This window comes from Bombina bombina, chromosome 7 (assembly GCF_027579735.1).
Source record: "Bombina bombina isolate aBomBom1 chromosome 7, aBomBom1.pri, whole genome shotgun sequence".
Lineage (NCBI taxonomy): Eukaryota > Metazoa > Chordata > Amphibia > Anura > Bombinatoridae > Bombina > Bombina bombina.
In genome coordinates, this window is record NC_069505.1 from 348384299 (window position 1) to 348404218 (window position 19920).

General features: G+C 41.9%; 1 protein-coding gene across 1 annotated transcript in view; it reads right to left on the reverse strand.

Moving 5' to 3' along the window:
* NISCH (nischarin) overlaps positions 1-19920 on the reverse strand; it is a 670823-nt gene that overhangs the window by 186700 nt on the left and 464203 nt on the right. Inside the window, 1 exon segment of the mRNA XM_053721022.1 lies at positions 667-1968. Within this exon segment, the coding sequence (XP_053576997.1) occupies positions 667-1968 (1302 nt within the window).

The window sequence follows — 19920 nt, forward strand, 5'->3', positions numbered from 1 at the left end:
ATAAAATAAATAAAAAAAATGTAATGATTCAGATAGAATATGCAATTTTAAGAAACTTTCTAATTTACTCCTAATATCAATTTTTCTTCATTCTCTTGGTATCTTTATTTTAATAAGCTGGAAAGTAAGCTTACAAGCCAGCCCATTTTTTGGTTCAAAACCTGGGTAGCACTTGCTGATTGGATGACTACATTGGGCTGGCTTCTAAGCTTATATTTCAGCTTTTTAAAATAAAGATACCAAGAGAACAAAGAAAAATTGATAATAGGAATACATTAGAAAGTTGCTTAAAATTGCATGCTCTATCTCTGAATTATTAAAGTTTAATTTTGACTTTACTATTCCTTCTAATAGACATACAAATAACTGTTTGTACTAGGTTGGGTCACTTTTAGAGCACAGCTCAGAAAATGTATTCTTCTCGTTTATGAACCAAATAGCTTTGTTACCAGGTTTGTATAGCGTTATCTGGGTGCACATTCCGATTCCTGAGGCAGCACTCTCAGAATATTCCAGAGCCTTCTGGGTGAAAAATCCACTAGTGGCCAGGACATGGGATGTGCACCTAGTCCAGTCAAGGGTTCAGTTACTGGGTTATGCATGTATTTCTACCCTACATCTAGCTAGAGTACCCTCACAGGTGCAAATCATAGTCACATTTCTTACCTAGTCATCTGTGGTAATCTCTTCTCAGTATCCAGAACACGGTTTTGTATGCTGTCTGTGCATGTCAACGATTTGAGTAGAACTACATTTTTCACACCTATCAAAGATGTTCTGAGTTGGTTGTATTTAGTTAAAAAAGTAAATTTTTCATTGGGTAAAACAAAGAAGACATCCACGGACCTATTATCCATAATTAATTGAAGTACATGTCTGTCTATGAGTAAATCTTGCTTTTGAATGGACCTAGATAGTGGATGCAAAATAACAGATGCAAGTGGAATCTTGTTTATGGTGAAGGCATTTCTTGTATACTCATATGAATAATTCTTCTTTGGAATCATACTATAATCTATTTTTATGATTACCACATTATTTTCCATTAGAAATAACCAACTAGGCAGAATATATTTACTGTGTTGCGTAATAGTCCTATATTGCCTGGATAAAACTTCAGCAGCTGTGTAATTTGTGGAGGGCAGAGATTCCCCATCTTTCTGACACTTGGGTTTGCTGGCATTATTTTCTTCGGTCCAAAATAGACAGACTGAATAACAACCTTTTATTTCACTGTCTTCTAAATCCATTTGGTGTTGTCCAATGAGATGATGAAAAAAATCTTGTAAATTGTTTCTATCACAATGGAGCACTGAACTGCATTGTAGAGACTTGCATCTTTGCGAGAAATGTAGATGTAAACTATCAAAAAACTCTTTCAAGCTTTGCAAGTCCGACAAAATAAACAAACATTCATCTCCGCTTCGTACATTGAGAGTTAAACACATATCTGGAATGATAAATCCAAATTCTGCTAAATCACCAAAAGAAAAATTTAAGACTAGTTTCAGTGATGACGGGTGAGGTGCATGGCCTAACTGTGCTTCTTCTCCAGGAATCTCAAACAACGCAATTGAATTATCAGTTAACACAAGGCACGAAGAAAACTGCTTAAGAAAAATGGATTTTTGAAGTTGTATGGTGATGCACCACAGAATTTTAACTACATTTACATTTGAATTTTCAGAGTTTGTGGGTGGTAGATCTGAAGGACTGGAGGGTATAGTCTGATCTACTTCATGAAGTCCCATTACAAAGTAGCCATCCTCTGGATCTGCTGAATCTCTGCCTTGATTTATTGGGCTTTCAGCTTCACCAGCTAGATGCAGTGGCTGTTTATATGCATGTGAAATTGATGCAGAAAGACAAGGAATAAACTCCTGGTCGATACTAGAATGTGAAATGCATGGAAGTGGAAACACCTTGCTGTGAACATTGGGTAGTCTAGTAGATTCTTCTATCTTCTTGCTTTATGAAAAAAAAAAAAAAAAAAAACAACGCATTCATTATTCATGAAAGAATCTTTTAACTTTATATTACAATTATCTAATGACCTAAATCAGGGGTTGGCAAACTTTCTGTAAAGGACCAAATAAAATCAAAGACATTATGTAGGGACTTCCACAATAAGAAAGAAAACAAAAATCATATTTTTATTTACAAAACTCAAAATATATGAAAAACATATAAGCCACTTGGGAACTTACTAAGGCTGCAGTTTAATTGACATGTTTTGTATTTCCTTAATACAGGAGATATGGGGTTAACATTTATTTTTGAATGCAACAAAAAAGTAGCTAAATCTTTAGATGTAACTTTAGATGGCAATGGATACCTCACCTCTTTATATAGAAAATCAATCATTAGGAATATGATCAGGGCCGTCTTTAATATTGACTGGACCACGGGCAAACATTTTCTTGGGCCCCCCCTCCCATGCAATTTCACTCTCCACCCCAACATCCCAAAAAACAACTAAATCAATTTTTTTTTTTTTTTTTTAATTATTAGCCTAGCAGTGGATCATCCACTGCTGGGCTAATCATTAAAAAAAAATTGCAATATGTGAAACTGGACCTAAGCAGTACTAATAAGTAAATAAATATATAAATTCCTCCACTTTGGATTAATTTAATATGCTTTTGAATGTGATTCTGGTGTGAGGTTAGCTGGTTAAAGAGATTTAGAGCAGCCAACAGGAGCAAAGCAAGGTAAAGACTGAGGCGGAAGCATAGAGGTGCAGACAGATATAAGTTTACTGACTGGAACAGTAGAACTACTATGGGAAGCTGTAAAATCTGAAACAGAGAGAAATAAAAACTATAAAAATAAACCTTACAGCAGAAAGAGCAGGGATAAGGGGACCAGCAGACTGCATGTTGTCTGCCCAAGGCTGCATGGATACAGACGAGTCACACAGCCTCAAGATTGAAGAGAGCAGTGTATGCAGCTGCACATATGCTCAAATCCTCACGTGCTTGACACTCCAGCTTTCGGCTGCATGCGCCTATAGTGAGCCCTACCCAGAAACAATCCCCACCACCAGAGCAGTTATCTGGTAATTTATTCTGATGCAGTTGGATTGACTGGATGCCTAGTTAGGGCTTAGCATCCAGTGCTGCACAGTGCACATCTAAAACAGCACATGGCACTAGCTTGGAATGTCACATGACATTGGCACGGTCTGGCACCTTTTCTCACAAATAAATATAAGCAGAGAACGTTTGACTGTGACAATATTAGGACTGACTGTGTGTCCCCCCCATGTTACATGACATCAGCAGTCTGGCATGAACTTAAAAAAAAAAAAAAATTTTTTTTTTTTTAGGACTATAGGGCCCCTCAACAAAGACTGGGCCCAGGGCAGCTGCCCCTTTTGCCCTGTGTTAAAGACGGTCCTGAATATGATGCTTCATGCCTCTAGCAGTCATCATAGGAGTGTGATAAAGGGAGTTTCTAAAGGCTGTGACACAGTGCAAGCGATGCAGCGCGAGGTGAAGCAGCTGCTTCGCACCGCGTTGCATCGCTTCTGAAGTTCAAATATTTCAACTCTGAGTGCTCAGCTATGCGGATGAGCGTACAGAGATGAAAAGGCAAGACACACTGAGCCCACACAGTCACATCATCACACGGCGCGCTACATCGCTTGCAGTGTGTCAAAGCCATAAGAGTCTGTTCATTTGAGTTAAAATAATGTGTTTAGACCTTTCAGTGTTTGAATCTTATTGTTTAAAACTGAAACATTGCTTATCTGCTAGAGGCTATCCTTACGACTTACGCTAATGAATATAAACACATTTGTGACATTATACACAGATAATTACCTATCTTATTTGGTGATGAATAACATAAAATATTATTTACATGAAGAATTTGACATTTGGAAATGTAGTTTCACCTTACATGCACTAGACATCTAGTAGTTCCTGGCTTAGTCATCAGGACATGTATATATGTGGTAATGCTTGTGATTACATACGTTAACGATACAATCCAATGTGATAGGACAAACCTTTAGTACTAGAGGCTGTATTAACTGTTCCATTCATTTGTGATTTATCTTACTGAATGTACCCAAATGTTTCTTGCAGTATGTAGGTCTCATAACTAGAGAGGTCAGATCACAAATTAAAGAGACAGGAAGCCCAAACAGTTTCATGATTCGTATAGAACATACAATTTCAAACAACTTTTCAATGTACTTCTATTATCAAATTTGCTTCATTCTCTTGTTATCCTTTGCTGAAGGAACAGCATAGCTTTACTGGCAGCAAGCTGAGCACATCTAGCTAGCCAATCACAAGGGTAAAAGTGTGCAGGCACCAATCAGCAGCTTGCTCCCACTAGCGTAGGATATGTGCGTAATCTTTTTCAAGAAGGGATACCAGGAGAATGAACACATTTGAAAACAGAAGAGAGTTTAAAAGTGTCTTAAAATTACATGCTCTATCTGAATCAAAAGTTTAATTTTGACTTTCCATTCCTTTTAATGAGAAACTTGATTATATTAGAAGGAACAACCATTGCTCCATCCCACATTACTTTATTCACACTCACAAACAATGGATCAAAATCCTTTAGGTGGACAACAGAGAAAATTAATATTTCAAAGAGGGGAATGGACAAATTAAGAACATGTTTAAATTAAGACAACTTGCACCCCAAAGGGTTTAAAATATGATTAAATTCATTATTGGGACAAAACACAACGTTTTACTTTATTATTTCGCTATAATATTATTGTTGAAAGCTAATTAAGGATTAAATCAATGGATCATTATACAGAAAAACAGAATTTATGCTTACCTGATAAATTACTTTCTCCAACGGTGTGTCCGGTCCATGGCGTCATCCTTACTTGTGGGAATATCTCTTCCCCAACAGGAAATGGCAAAGAGTCCCAGCAAAGCTGGCCATATAGTCCCTCCTAGGCTCCGCCCACCCCAGTCATTCGACCGACGGACAGGAGGAAAAATAGGAGAAACCATAGGGTGCCGTGGTGACTGTAGTTAGAGAAAATAATTCATCAGACCTGATTGAAAAAAAACCAGGGCGGGCCGTGGACCGGACACACCGTTGGAGAAAGTAATTTATCAGGTAAGCATAAATTCTGTTTTCTCCAACATTGGTGTGTCTGGTCCACGGCGTCATCCTTACTTGTGGGAACCAATACCAAAGCTTTAGGACACGGATGAAGGGATGGAGCAAATCAGGTTACCTAAACGGAAGCCACCACGGCTTGCAAAACCTTTCTCCCAAAAATAGCCTCCGAAGAAGCAAAAGTATCAAATTTGTAAAATTTGGCAAAAGTGTGCAGTGAAGACCAAGTCGCTGCCTTACATATCTGATCAACAGAAGCCTCGTTCTTGAAGGCCCATGTGGAAGCCACAGCCCTAGTGGAGTGAGCTGTGATTCTTTCAGGAGGCTGCCGTCCGGCAGTCTCATAAGCCAATCGGATGATGCTTTTAAGCCAAAAGGAAAGAGAGGTAGAAGTTGCTTTTTGACCTCTCCTTTTACCAGAATAGACGACAAACAGAGAAGAAGTTTGTCTGAACTCTTTTGTAGCTTCTAAGTAGAATTTTAGAGCACGGACTACATCTAAATTGTGTAGCAAACGTTTCTTCTTTGAAACTGGATTCGGACACAAAGAAGGTACAACTATCTCCTGATTAATATTTTTGTTGGAAACAACCTTTGGTAGAAAACCAGGCTTAGTATGCAAAACAACCTTATCTGAATGGAACATCAGATAGGGCGGAGTACACTGTAGAGCAGATAACTCAGAAACTCTTCTAGCAGAAGAAATAGCAACCAAAAACAAAACTTTCAAAGATAATAACTTAATATCTATGGAATGTAAAGGTTCAAACGGAACCCCCTGAATAACTGAAAGAACTAGATTTAAACTCCAGGGAGGAGTCAAAGGTCTGTAAACAGGCTTGATCCTAAACAAAGCCTGAACAAATGCTTGAACATCTGGCACAACTGCCAGTCGTTTGTGTAGTAAGACAGACAAAGCAGAAATCTGTCCCTTTAGAGAACTCGCAGATAATCCTTTATCCAAACCTTCTTGTAGAAAGGAAAGAATCTTAGGAATTTTTAATTTTTAATTTTCAAAAGAGCTTTATTATAAAAAACAGAATTTATGTTTACCTGATAAATTACTTTCTCCAACGGTGTGTCCGGTCCACGGCGTCATCCTTACTTGTGGGATATTCTCTTCCCCAACAGGAAATGGCAAAGAGCCCAGCAAAGCTGGTCACATGATCCCTCCTAGGCTCCGCCTTCCCCAGTCATTCGACCGACGTAAAGGAGGAATATTTGCATAGGAGAAATCATATGATACCGTGGTGACTGTAGTTAAAGAAAATAAATCATCAGACCTGATTAAAAAACCAGGGCGGGCCGTGGACCGGACACACCGTTGGAGAAAGTAATTTATCAGGTAAACATAAATTCTTACTTGTGGGAACCAATACCAAAGCTTTAGGACACGGATGATGGGAGGGAGCAAATCAGGTCACCTAGATGGAAGGCACCACGGTTTGCAAAACCTTTCTCCCAAAAATAGCCTCAGAAGAAGCAAAAGTATCAAATTTGTAAAATTTGGTAAAAGTGTGCAGTGAAGACCAAGTCGCTGCCTTACATATCTGATCAACAGAAGCCTCGTTCTTAAAGGCCCATGTGGAAGCCACGGCCCTAGTGGAATGAGCTGTGATTCTTTCAGGAGGCTGCCGTCCGGCAGTCTCATAAGCCAATCTGATGATGCTTTTAAGCCAAAAAGATAGAGAGGTAGAAGTTGCTTTTTGACCTCTCCTTTTACCAGAATAAACAACAAACAAGGAAATCCTTTGTAGCATCTAAATAGAATTTTAGAGCACGCACTACATCCAAATTGTGCAACAAACGTTCCTTCTTTGAAACTGGATTCGGACACAAAGAAGGCACGACTATCTCCTGGTTAATGTTTTTGTTAGAAACAACTTTCGGAAGAAAACCAGGTTTAGTACGCAAAACCACCTTATCTGCATGGAACACCAGATAAGGAGGAGAACACTGCAGAGCAGATAACTCTGAAACTCTTCTAGCAGAAGAAATTGCAACCAAAAACAAAACTTTCCAAGATAATAACTTGATATCAACGGAATGTAGGGGCTCAAACGGAACCCCCTGAAGAACTGAAAGAACTAAATTGAGACTCCAAGGGGGAGTCAAAGGTTTGTAAACAGGCTTGATTCTAACCAGAGCCTGAACAAAAGCCTGAACATCTGGCACAGCCGCCAGCTTTTTGTGAAGTAAAACAGATAAAGCAGAAATCTGTCCCTTCAAAGAACTTGCAGATAATCCTTTCTCCAAACCTTCTTGAAGAAAGGATAGAATCTTAGGAATTTTTATCTTGTTCCATGGTAATCCTTTAGATTCACACCAACAGATATATTTTTTCCATATTTTATGGTAGATTTTTCTAGTTACAGGCTTCCTGGCCTGAACAAGAGTATCAATGACAGAATCTGAGAACCCTCGCTTTGATAAAATCAAGCGTTCAATCTCCAAGCAGTCAGTTGGAGTGAAACCAGATTCGGATGTTCGAACGGACCTTGAACAAGAAGGTCCTGTCTCAAAGGTAGCTTCCATGGTGGAGCCAATGACATATTCACCAGGTCTGCATACCAAGTCCTGCGTGGCCACGCAGGAGCTATCAAGATCACCGATGCCCTCTCCTGATTGATCCTGGCTACCAGCCTGGGGATGAGAGGAAACGGTGGGAATACATACGCTAGGTTGAAGGTCCAAGGTGCTACTAGTGCATCTACTAGAGTCGCCTTGGGATCCCTGGATCTGGACCCGTAGCAAGGAACCTTGAAGTTCTGACGAGAGGCCATCAGATCCATGTCTGGAATGCCCCACAATTGAGTTATTTGGGCAAAGATTTCCGGATGGAGTTCCCACTCCCCCGGATGAAATGTCTGACGACTCAGAAAATCCGCTTCCCAATTTCCCACGCCTGGGATGTGGATTGCAGACAAGTGGCAGGAGTGAGTCTCCGCCCATTGAATGATTTTGGTCACTTCTTCCATCGCCAGGGAACTCCTTGTTCCCCCCTGATGGTAGATATACGCAACAGTCGTCATGTTGTCTGATTGAAACCGTACGAATTTGGCCTTTGCAAGCTGAGGCCAAGCCTTGAGAGCATTGAATATCGCTCTCAGTTCCAGAATGTTTATCGGGAGAAGAGATTCTTCCCGAGACCAAAGACCCTGAGCTTTCAGGGGTTCCCAGACCGCGCCCCAGCCTACCAGACTGGCGTCGGTCGTGACAATGACCCACTCTGGTCTGCGGAAGCTCATCCCCTGTGACAGGTTGTCCAGGGTTAGCCACCAACGGAGTGAATCTCTGGTCCTCTGATCTACTTGTATCGTCGGAGACAAGTCTGTATAATCCCCGTTCCACTGACTGAGCATGCACAGTTGTAATGGTCTCAGATGAATTCGCGCAAAAGGAACTATGTCCATTGCCGCGACCATCAAACCTATTACTTCCATGCACTGTGCTATGGAAGGAAGAAGAACAGAATGAAGTACTTGACAAGAGCTTAGAAGTTTTGATTTTCTGGCTTCTGTCAGAAAAATCCTCATTTCTAAGGAGTCTATTATTGTTCCCAAGAAGGGAACTCTTGTTGACGGAGAAAGAGAACTTTTTTCTACGTTCACTTTCCACCCGTGAGATCTGAGAAAGGCCAGGACAATGTCCGTATGAGCCTTTGCTTGTGGTAGGGACGACGCTTGAATCAGTATGTCGTCCAAGTAAGGTACTACTGCAATGCCCCTTGGTCGTAGCACCGCTAGAAGGGACCCTAGTACCTTTGTGAAAATTCTTGGAGCAGTGGCTAATCCGAATGGAAGTGCCACAAACTGGTAATGCTTGTCCAGAAAGGCGAACCTTAGGAACCGATGATGTTCCTTGTGGATAGGAATATGTAGATACGCATCCTTTAAATCCACCGTGGTCATGAATTGACCTTCCTGGATGGAAGGAAGAATTGTCCGAATGGTTTCCATTTTGAACGATGGAACCTTGAGAAACTTGTTTAGGATCTTGAGATCTAAGATTGGTCTGAATGTTCCCTCTTTTTTGGGAACTATGAACAGATTGGAGTAGAATCCCATCCCTTGTTCTCCTAATGGAACAGGATGAATCACTCCCATTTTTAACAGGTCTTCTACACAATGTAAGAATGCCTGTCTTTTTATGTGGTCTGAAGACAATTGAGACCTGTGGAACCTCCCCCTTGGGGGAAGCTCCTTGAATTCCAGAAGATAACCTTGGGAGACTATTTCTAGCGCCCAAGGATCCGGAACATCTCTTGCCCAAGCCTGAGCGAAGAGAGAAAGTCTGCCCCCCACCAGATCCGGTCCCGGATCGGGGGCCAACATCTCATGCTGTCTTAGTCGCAGTGGCAGGTTTCTTGGCCTGCTTACCTTTGTTCCAGCCTTGCATTGGCCTCCAGGCTGGCTTGGTTTGAGAAGTGTTACCCTCTTGCTTAGAGGATGTAGCACTTGGGGCTGGTCCGTTTCTGCGAAAGGGACGAAAATTTGGTTTATTTTTAGCCTTGAAAGACCTATCCTGAGGAAGGGCGTGGCCCTTACCCCCAGTGATATCAGAAATAATCTCTTTCAAGTCAGGGCCAAACAGCGTTTTCCCCTTGAAAGGTATGTTGAGCAATTTGTTCTTGGAAGACGCATCCGCTGACCAAGATTTTAGCCAAAGCGCTCTGCGCGCCACAATAGCAAACCCTGAATTTTTCGCCGCTAATCTAGCCAATTGCAAAGTGGCGTCTAAAGTAAAAGAGTTAGCCAATTTGAGAGCATGAATTCTGTCCATAATCTCCTCATAAGAAGAATCTTTATTGAGCGACTTTTCTAGTTCATCGAACCAGAAACACGCTGCTGTAGTGACAGGAACAATGCATGAAATTGGTTGTAGAAGGTAACCTTGCTGAACAAACATCTTTTTAAGCAAACCCTCTAATTTTTTATCCATAGGATCTTTGAAAGCACAACTATCTTCTATAGGGATAGTAGTGCGCTTGTTTAGAGTAGAAACTGCCCCCTCGACCTTGGGGACTGTCTGCCATAAGTCCTTTCTGGGGTCGACCATAGGAAATAATTTCTTAAATATAGGAGGGGGAACAAAAGGTATGCCGGGCTTCTCCCACTCCTTATTCACTATGTCCGCCACCCGCTTGGGTATAGGAAAAGCGTCGGGGTGCACCGGAACCTCTAGGAACTTGTCCATCTTGCATAATTTTTCTGGAATGACCAGGTTGTCACAATCATCCAGAGTAGATAACACCTCCTTAAGCAGTGCGCGGAGATGCTCTAATTTAAATTTAAATGTCACAACATCAGGTTCAGCCTGTTGAGAAATTTTTTCTGAATCTGAGATTTCTCCATCTGACAAAACCTCCCTCATGGCCCCTTCAGATTGGTGTGAGGGTATGACAGAACAATTATCATCAGCGCCCTCCTGCTCTTCAGTGTTTAAAACAGAGCTATCGCGCTTTCTCTGATATGCAGGCATTTTGGATAAAATATTTGCTATGGAGTTATCCATTACTGCCGTCAATTGTTGCATGGTAATAAGCATTGGCGCGCTAGAAGTACTAGGGGCCTCCTGCGTGGGCAAAACTGGTGTAGACACAGAAGGAGATGATGTAGAACCATGTCTACTCCCTTCATCTGAGGAATCATCTTGGGCAATTTCATTATCTGTGGCAGTACTGTCCTTACTTTGTTTGGACGCTATGGCACAATTATCACACAATTTTGAAGGGGGAGACACATTGACTTTCATACATATAGAACATAGCTTATCTGAAGGTTAAACAGGCTTAAACTTGTCAATAAAGCACAAAAACAGAATTTATGTTTACCTGATAAATTACTTTCTCCAACGGTGTGTCCGGTCCACGGCGTCATCCTTACTTGTGGGATATTCTCTTCCCTAACAGGAAATGGCAAAGAGCCCAGCAAAGCTGGTCACATGATCCCTCCTAGGCTCCGCCTACCCCAGTCATTCGACCGACGTTAAGGAGGAATATTTGCATAGGAGAAACCATATGATACCGTGGTGACTGTAGTTAAAGAAAATAAACCATCAGACCTGATTAAAAAACCAGGGCGGGCCGTGGACCGGACACACCGTTGGAGAAAGTAATTTATCAGGTAAACATAAATTCTGTTTTCTCCAACATAGGTGTGTCCGGTCCACGGCGTCATCCTTACTTGTGGGAACCAATACCAAAGCTTTAGGACACGGATGAAGGGAGGGAGCAAATCAGGTCACCTAAATGGAAGGCACCACGGCTTGCAAAACCTTTCTCCCAAAAAATAGCCTCAGAAGAAGCAAAAGTATCAAACTTGTAAAATTTGGTAAAAGTGTGCAGTGAAGACCAAGTCGCTGCCCTACATATCTGATCAACAGAAGCCTCGTTCTTGAAGGCCCATGTGGAAGCCACAGCCCTAGTGGAATGAGCTGTGATTCTTTCAGGAGGCTGCCGTCCGGCAGTCTCGTAAGCCAATCTGATGATGCTTTTAATCCAAAAAGAGAGAGAGGTAGAAGTTGCTTTTTGACCTCTCCTGTTACCAGAATAAACAACAAACAAGGAAGATGTTTGTCTAAAATCCTTTGTAGCATCTAAATAGAATTTTAGAGCGCGAACAACATCCAAATTGTGCAACAAACGTTCCTTCTTCGAAACTGGTTTCGGACCCAAAGAAGGCACGACTATCTCCTGGTTAATGTTTTTGTTAGAAACAACTTTTGGAAGAAAACCAGGTTTAGTACGTAAAACCACCTTATCTGCATGGAACACCAGATAAGGAGGAGAACACTGCAGAGCAGATAATTCTGAAACTCTTCTAGCGGAAGAAATTGCAGCCAAAAACAAAACTTTCCAAGATAATAACTTAATATCAACGGAATGTAAGGGTTCAAACGGAACCCCCTGAAGAACTGAAAGAACTAAGTTGAGACTCCAAGGAGGAGTCAAAGGTTTGTAAACAGGCTTGATTCTAACCAGAGCCTGAACAAAGGCTTGAACATCTGGCACAGCTGCCAGCTCTTTGTGAAGTAACACAGACAAGGCAGAAATCTGTCCCTTCAAGGAACTTGCAGATAATCCTTTCTCCAATCCTTCTTGAAGAAAGGATAGAAACCTAGGAATCTTTACCTTGTCCCAAGGGAATCCTTTAGATTCACACCAACAGATATATTTTTTCCATATTTTGTGGTAAATTTTTCTAGTTACAGGCTTTCTGGCCTGAACAAGAGTATCAATAACAGAATCTGAGAACCCTCGCTTTGATAAGATCAAGCGTTCAATCTCCAAGCAGTCAGCTGGAGTAGGACCAGATTCGGATGTTCGAACGGACCTTGAACAAGAAGGTCTCGTCTCAAAGGTAGCTTCCATGGTGAAGCCGATGACATATTCACCAGATCTGCCTACCAAGTCCTGCGTGGTTACGCAGGAGCTATCAAGATCACCTACGCCCTCTCCTGATTGATCCTGGCTACCAGCCTGGGGATGAGAGGAAACGGCGGGAATACATAAAAAAACTCTAAGCCATCTCCGTGGAGATGTTGCCTGTACAACGGCAAAGAGAATGACTGGGGTAGGCGGAGCCTAGGAGGGATCATGTGACCAGCTTTGCTGGGCTCTTTGCCATTTCCTGTTGGGGAAGAGAATATCCCACAAGTAAGGATGACGCCGTGGACCGGACACACCTATGTTGGAGAAAACCGTTTTAAAACAAAACCGTTACTGTCTCTTTAAATTTTAAACAGAGCACACTTTATTACTGAATATGTGAAAAAGTATGAAGGAATTGTTCAAAATTTCGCAACAGTGTCTTAAAGCATTAAAGGTATTGCACACCAATTTTCAGAGCTTTAACCCTTAAAATAACTAAACCAGAGCCGGTTACAGTTTTAACCCCTCTACAGTCCCAGCTACAGCCTTTGTTGCGACTTTACCAAGCCCAGAGGGGAATACGATACCAAATGACGCCTTCTAGAAACTTTTACAACTATCACACATGCATCTGCATGTCTTGCTCTCAAAAACAACTGCGCATTAATGGCGCGAAAATGAGGCTCAGCCTACAACTGGGAAGGCCCTTCCTGACTGGAAAAGGTGTCTAACATAGTGCCTGACGTTAAAAAACGTTCCCCAAGTTTATAAGGGTGAAATACCAGCATAAACATGTATAAAATGCCCAAATAAAGCAATCGATTTTGCCCATAAAAGTGTCTACCAGTTTTATAGCCCATATTAAGCCCTTTATTCTGCTTGAGACTAAGAAAATGGCTTACCGGTCCCCATGAGGGGAAATGACAGCCTTCCAGCATTACACAGTCTAGTTAGAAATATGGCTAGTCATACCTTAAGCAGAAAAGTCTGCTAACTGTTTCCCCCAACTGAAGTTACTTCATCTCAACAGTCCTATGTGGAAACAGCAAAGGATTTTAGTTACTGTCTGCTAAAATCATCTTCCTCTCACAAACAGAATTCTTCATCTTTTTCTGTTTCAGAGTAAATAGTACATACCAGCACTATTTTAAAATAACAAACTCTTGATAGTAGAATAAAAAACTACAACTAAACACCACATACTCTTAAAGGGACAGTTCACCCAAAAACTTTCTCCCCTTTAAATTATTCCCAATGATCCTTTTTACCTGCTAGAGTGTATTAAATTGGTTGCAAGTAGCTCCTTTACTCATATTTCAGCATTTGAAATAGCTGATTTAGCTTGTGGTTTCCCAACCTATACTGAACGTTTTGATACTGGCGTATATGCTATTGACAAGCCTAAGTAAACACAGCCAGCAGAAGAGATTACACCCTCAGTGGGGGCATGATAGTTAAGTAATAAAATGATAATTTTCCATTGTTCTCTCTATGTATTGAGCTTTGGTGTTCCAGACAAATATAAGATAAGGAAGCAAGTCTGTGTATATGAAAGTGATAACATAATGAGATCTGATATTACCTGAAGCTCAACCCATTGTAATAGGCTGTGGTTTCAAAGCACAAAACCAGCTACTTCAGATACACAAATAAACCCAAAAATGCAATTTCTCAAATATTTTATACTCTGCAGTTGGTATAACAAGTAATTTAAAATACATTTATGGAAAAACTATTTTACAGTGTACTGTCCCTTTAACCATCTCCGTGGAGATGTTGCCTGTGCAACGGCAAAGAGAATGACTGGGGTGGGTGGAGCCTAGGAGGGACTATATGGCCAGCTTTGCTGGGACTCTTTGCCATTTCCTGTTGGGGAAGAGATATTCCCACAAGTAAGGATGACGCCGTCGACCCGACACACCAATGTTGGAGAAATACAAAATTTAGATTTTGTTTTGAAACCTATTGTTTATTTATTTACTCTCAATTGTTATTTTGGTGTATAAACGTACTATTACTAGTATTATTGTATGTTGTAGTAATCACCAAATGGTTATATATATATGGGGGCACTTATGTGAAAATATTTTTCACCATAGGATCCTACTTTGGAACTGAAAAAAACAATTTATGTAAGAACTTATCTGATAAATGCATTTCTTTCATATTGGCAAGAGTCCATGAGCTAGTGACATATGGTATATACAATACTACCAGGAGGGGCAAAGTTTCCCAAACCTCAAAATGCCTATAAATACAACCCTCACCACACCCACAATTCAGTTTAACGAATAGCCAAGTAGTGGGGTGATAAAGAAAGGAGTAAAAAGCATCAACAAAGGAATTTGGAAATAATTGTGCTTTATACAAAAAAATCATAACCACCTTTAAAAGGGTGGGCCTCATGGACTCTTGTCAATATGAAAGAAATGAATTTATCAGGTAAGTTCTTACATAAATTATGTTTTCTTTCATGTAATTGGCAAGAGTCCATGAGCTAGTGACGTATGGGATAGCAATACCCAAGATGTGGAACTCCATGCACGAATCACTAGAGAGGGAGGGTTAAAATAAAAACAGCCATTTCTCGCTGAAGAAAATTAATCCACAACCCAAAATATAAGTTTATTCTCATAAATGAAAGGAAAAAACTTAAAACATAAGCAGAAGAATCAAACTGAAACAGCTGCCTTAAGAACTTTTCTACCAAAAACTGCTTCCGAAGAAGCAAATACATCAAAACGGTAGAATTTAGTAAATGTATGCAAAAAAGACCAAGTTGCTGCTTTGCAAATCTGATCAACAGAAGCTTCATTCCTAAAAGCCCACAAAGTGGGGACTGATCTAGTAGAATGAGCTGTAATTCTCTATGGCTGGGCTTGACCCAACTCCAAATAAGCTTGAAGAATCAAAAGCTTTAACCACGATGCCAAGGAAACGGCAGAAGCTTTCTGACCTTTCCTAGAACCAGAAAAGATAACAAACAGACTAGAAGTCTTCCTAAAAACAGAATTTATGTTTACCTGATAAATTACTTTCTCCAACGGTGTGTCCGGTCCACGGCGTCATCCTTACTTGTGGGATATTCTCTTCCCCAACAGGAAATGGCAAAGAGCCCAGCAAAGCTGGTCACATGATCCCTCCTAGGCTCCGCCTTCCCCAGTCATTCGACCGACGTAAAGGAGGAATATTTGCATAGGAGAAACCATATGATACCGTGGTGACTGTAGTTAAAGAAAATAAATTATCAGACCTGATTAAAAAACCAGGGCGGGCCGTGGACCGGACACACCGTTGGAGAAAGTAATTTATCAGGTAAACATAAATTCTGTTTTCTCCAACATAGGTGTGTCCGGTCCACGGCGTCATCCTTACTTGTGGGAACCAATACCAAAGCTTTAGGACACGGATGAAGGGAGGGAGCAAATCAGGTCACCTAGATGGAAGGCACCACGGCTTGCAAAACCTTTCTCCCAAAAATAGCCTCAGAAGAAGCAAAAGTATCAAACTTGTAAAATTTAGTAAAAGTGTGCAGTGAAGACCAAGTCGCTGCCTTACATATCTGATCAACAGAAGCCTCGTTCTTGAAGGCCCATGTGGAAGCCACAGCCCTAGTGGAATGAGCTGTGATTCTTTCAGGAGGCTGCCGTCCGGCAGTCTCATAAGCCAATCTGATGATGCTTTTAATCCAAAAAGAGAGAGAGGTAGAAGTTGCTTTTTGACCTCTCCTTTTACCAGAATAAACAACAAACAAGGAAGATGTTTGTCTAAAATCCTTTGTAGCATCTAAATAGAATTTTAGAGCACGAACAACATCCAAATTGTGCAACAAACGTTCCTTCTTTGAAACTGGATTCGGACACAAAGAAGGCACGACTATCTCCTGGTTAATGTTTTTGTTAGAAACAACTTTCGGAAGAAAACCAGGTTTAGTACGTAAAACCACCTTATCTGCATGGAACACCAGATAAGGAGGAGAACACTGCAGAGCAGATAATTCTGAAACTCTTCTAGCAGAAGAAATTGCAACCAAAAACAAAACTTTCCAAGATAATAACTTAATATCAACGGAATGTAAGGGTTCAAACGGAACCCCCTGAAGAACTGAAAGAACTAAATTGAGACTCCAAGGAGGAGTCAAAGGTTTGTAAACAGGCTTGATTCTAACCAGAGCCTGAACAAAGGCTTGAACATCTGGCACAGCTGCCAGCTTTTTGTGAAGTAACACAGACAAGGCAGAAATCTGTCCCTTCAAGGAACTAGCAGATAATCCTTTCTCCAAACCTTCTTGAAGAAAGGATAGAATCTTAGGAATTTTTACCTTGTCCCAAGGGAATCCTTTAGATTCACACCAACAGATATATTTTTTCCATATTTTGTGGTAAATTTTTCTAGTTACAGGCTTTCTGGCCTGAACAAGAGTATCAATGACAGAATCTGAGAACCCTCGCTTTGATAAGATCAAGCGTTCAATCTCCAAGCAGTCAGTTGGAGTGAGACCAGATTCGGATGTTCGAACGGACCTTGAACAAGAAGGTCTCGTCTCAAAGGTAGCTTCCATGGTGGAGCCGATGACATATTCACCAGGTCTGCATACCAAGTCCTGCGTGGCCACGCAGGAGCTATCAAGATCACCGATGCTCTCTCCTGAATGATCCTGGCTACCAGCCTGGGGATGAGAGGAAACGGCGGGAATACATAAGCTAGTTTGAAGGTCCAAGGTGCTACTAGTGCATCTACTAGAGTCGCCTTGGGATCCCTGGATCTGGACCCGTAGCAAGGAACCTTGAAGTTCTGACGAGAGGCCATCAGATCCATGTCTGGAATGCCCCACAATTGAGTAATTTGGGCAAAGATTTCCGGATGGAGTTCCCACTCCCCCGGATGAAATGTCTGACGACTCAGAAAATCCGCTTCCCAATTTTCCACTCCTGGGATGTGGATTGCAGACAAGTGGCAGGAGTGAGTCTCCGCCCATTGAATGATTTTGGTCACTTCTTCCATCGCCAGGGAACTCCTTGTTCCCCCCTGATGGTTGATGTACGCAACAGTCGTCATGTTGTCTGATTGAAACCGTATGAACTTGGCCTTTGCTAGCTGAGGCCAAGCCTTGAGAGCATTGAATATCGCTCTCAGTTCCAGAATATTTATCGGTAGAAGAGATTCTTCCCGAGACCAAAGACCCTGAGCTTTCAGGGGTCCCCAGACCGCGCCCCAGCCCACCAGACTGGCGTCGGTCGTGACAATGACCCACTCTGGTCTGCGGAAGCTCATCCCCTGTGACAGGTTGTCCAGGGACAGCCACCAACGGAGTGAATCTCTGGTCCTCTGATTTACTTGTATCGTCGGAGACAAGTCTGTATAGTCCCCATTCCACTGACTGAGCATGCTCAGTTGTAATGGTCTTAGATGAATTCGCGCAAAAGGAACTATGTCCATTGCCGCTACCATCAAACCTATTACTTCCATGCACTGCGCTATGGAAGGAAGAGGAACAGAATGAAGTATTTGACAAGAGTTTAGAAGTTTTGATTTTCTGGCCTCTGTCAGAAAAATCCTCATTTCTAAGGAGTCTATTATTGTTCCCAAGAAGGGAACCCTTGTTGACGGAGATAGAGAACTTTTTTCTACGTTCACTTTCCACCCGTGAGATCTGAGAAAGGCCAGGACAATGTCCGTGTGAGCCTTTGCTTGAGGAAGGGACGACGCTTGAATCAGAATGTCGTCCAAGTAAGGTACTACTGCAATGCCCCTTGGTCTTAGCACCGCTAGAAGGGACCCTAGTACCTTTGTGAAAATCCTTGGAGCAGTGGCTAATCCGAACGGAAGTGCCACAAACTGGTAATGCTTGTCCAGGAATGCGAACCTTAGGAACCGATGATGTTCCTTGTGGATAGGAATATGTAGATACGCATCCTTTAAATCCACCGTGGTCATGAATTGACCTTCCTGGATGGAAGGAAGAATTGTTCGAATGGTTTCCATTTTGAACGATGGAACCTTGAGAAACTTGTTTAGGATCTTGAGATCTAAGATTGGTCTGAATGTTCCCTCTTTTTTGGGAACTACGAACAGATTGGAGTAGAACCCCATCTCTCCTAATGGAACAGGATGAATCACTCCCATTTTTAACAGGTCTTCTACACAATGTAAGAATGCCTGTTTTTTTATGTGGACTGAAGACAATTGAGACCTGTGGAACCTCCCCCTTGGGGGAAGCCCCTTGAATTCCAGAAGATAACCTTGGGAGACTATTTCTAGTGCCCAAGGATCCAGAACATCTCTTGCTCAAGCCTGAGCGAAGAGAGAGAGTCTGCCCCCCACCAGATCCGGTCCCGGATCGGGGGCCAACATCTCATGCTGTCTTGGTAGCAGTGGCAGGTTTCTTGGCCTGCTTTCCTTTGTTCCAGCCTTGCATTGGTCTCCAGGCTGGCTTGGCTTGAGAAGTATTACCCTCTTGCTTAGAGGACGTAGCACTTGGGGCTGGTCCGTTACTGCGAAAGGGACGAAAATTAGGTTTATTTTTGGCCTTGAAAGACCTATCCTGAGGAAGGGCGTGGCCCTTGCCCCCAGTGATATCAGAGATAATCTCTTTCAAGTCAGGGCCAAACAGCGTTTTCCCCTTGAAAACAGAATTTATGTTTACCTGATAAATTACTTTCTCCAACGGTGTGTCCGGTCCACGGCGTCATCCTTACTTGTGGGATATTCTCCTCCCCAACAGGAAATGGCAAAGAGCCCAGCAAAGCTGGTCACATGATCCCTCCTAGGCTCCGCCTACCCCAGTCATTCGACCGACGTTAAGGAGGAATATTTGCATAGGAGAAACCATATGGTACCGTGGTGACTGTAGTTAAAGAAAATAAATTATCAGACCTGATTAAAAAAACCAGGGCGGGCCGTGGACCGGACACACCGTTGGAGAAAGTAATTTATCAGGTAAACATAAATTCTGTTTTCTCCAACATAGGTGTGTCCGGTCCACGGCGTCATCCTTACTTGTGGGAACCAATACCAAAGCTTTAGGACACGGATGAAGGGAGGGAGCAAATCAGGTCACCTAAATGGAAGGCACCACGGCTTGCAAAACCTTTCTCCCAAAAATAGCCTCAGAAGAAGCAAAAGTATCAAACTTGTAAAATTTGGTAAAAGTGTGCAGTGAAGACCAAGTCGCTGCCCTACATATCTGATCAACAGAAGCCTCGTTCTTGAAGGCCCATGTGGAAGCCACAGCCCTAGTGGAATGAGCTGTGATTCTTTCGGGAGGCTGCCGTCCGGCAGTCTCGTAAGCCAATCTGATGATGCTTTTAATCCAAAAAGAGAGAGAGGTAGAAGTTGCTTTTTGACCTCTCCTTTTACCAGAATAAACAACAAACAAGGAAGATGTTTGTCTAAAATCCTTTGTAGCATCTAAATAGAATTTTAGAGCGCGAACAACATCCAAATTG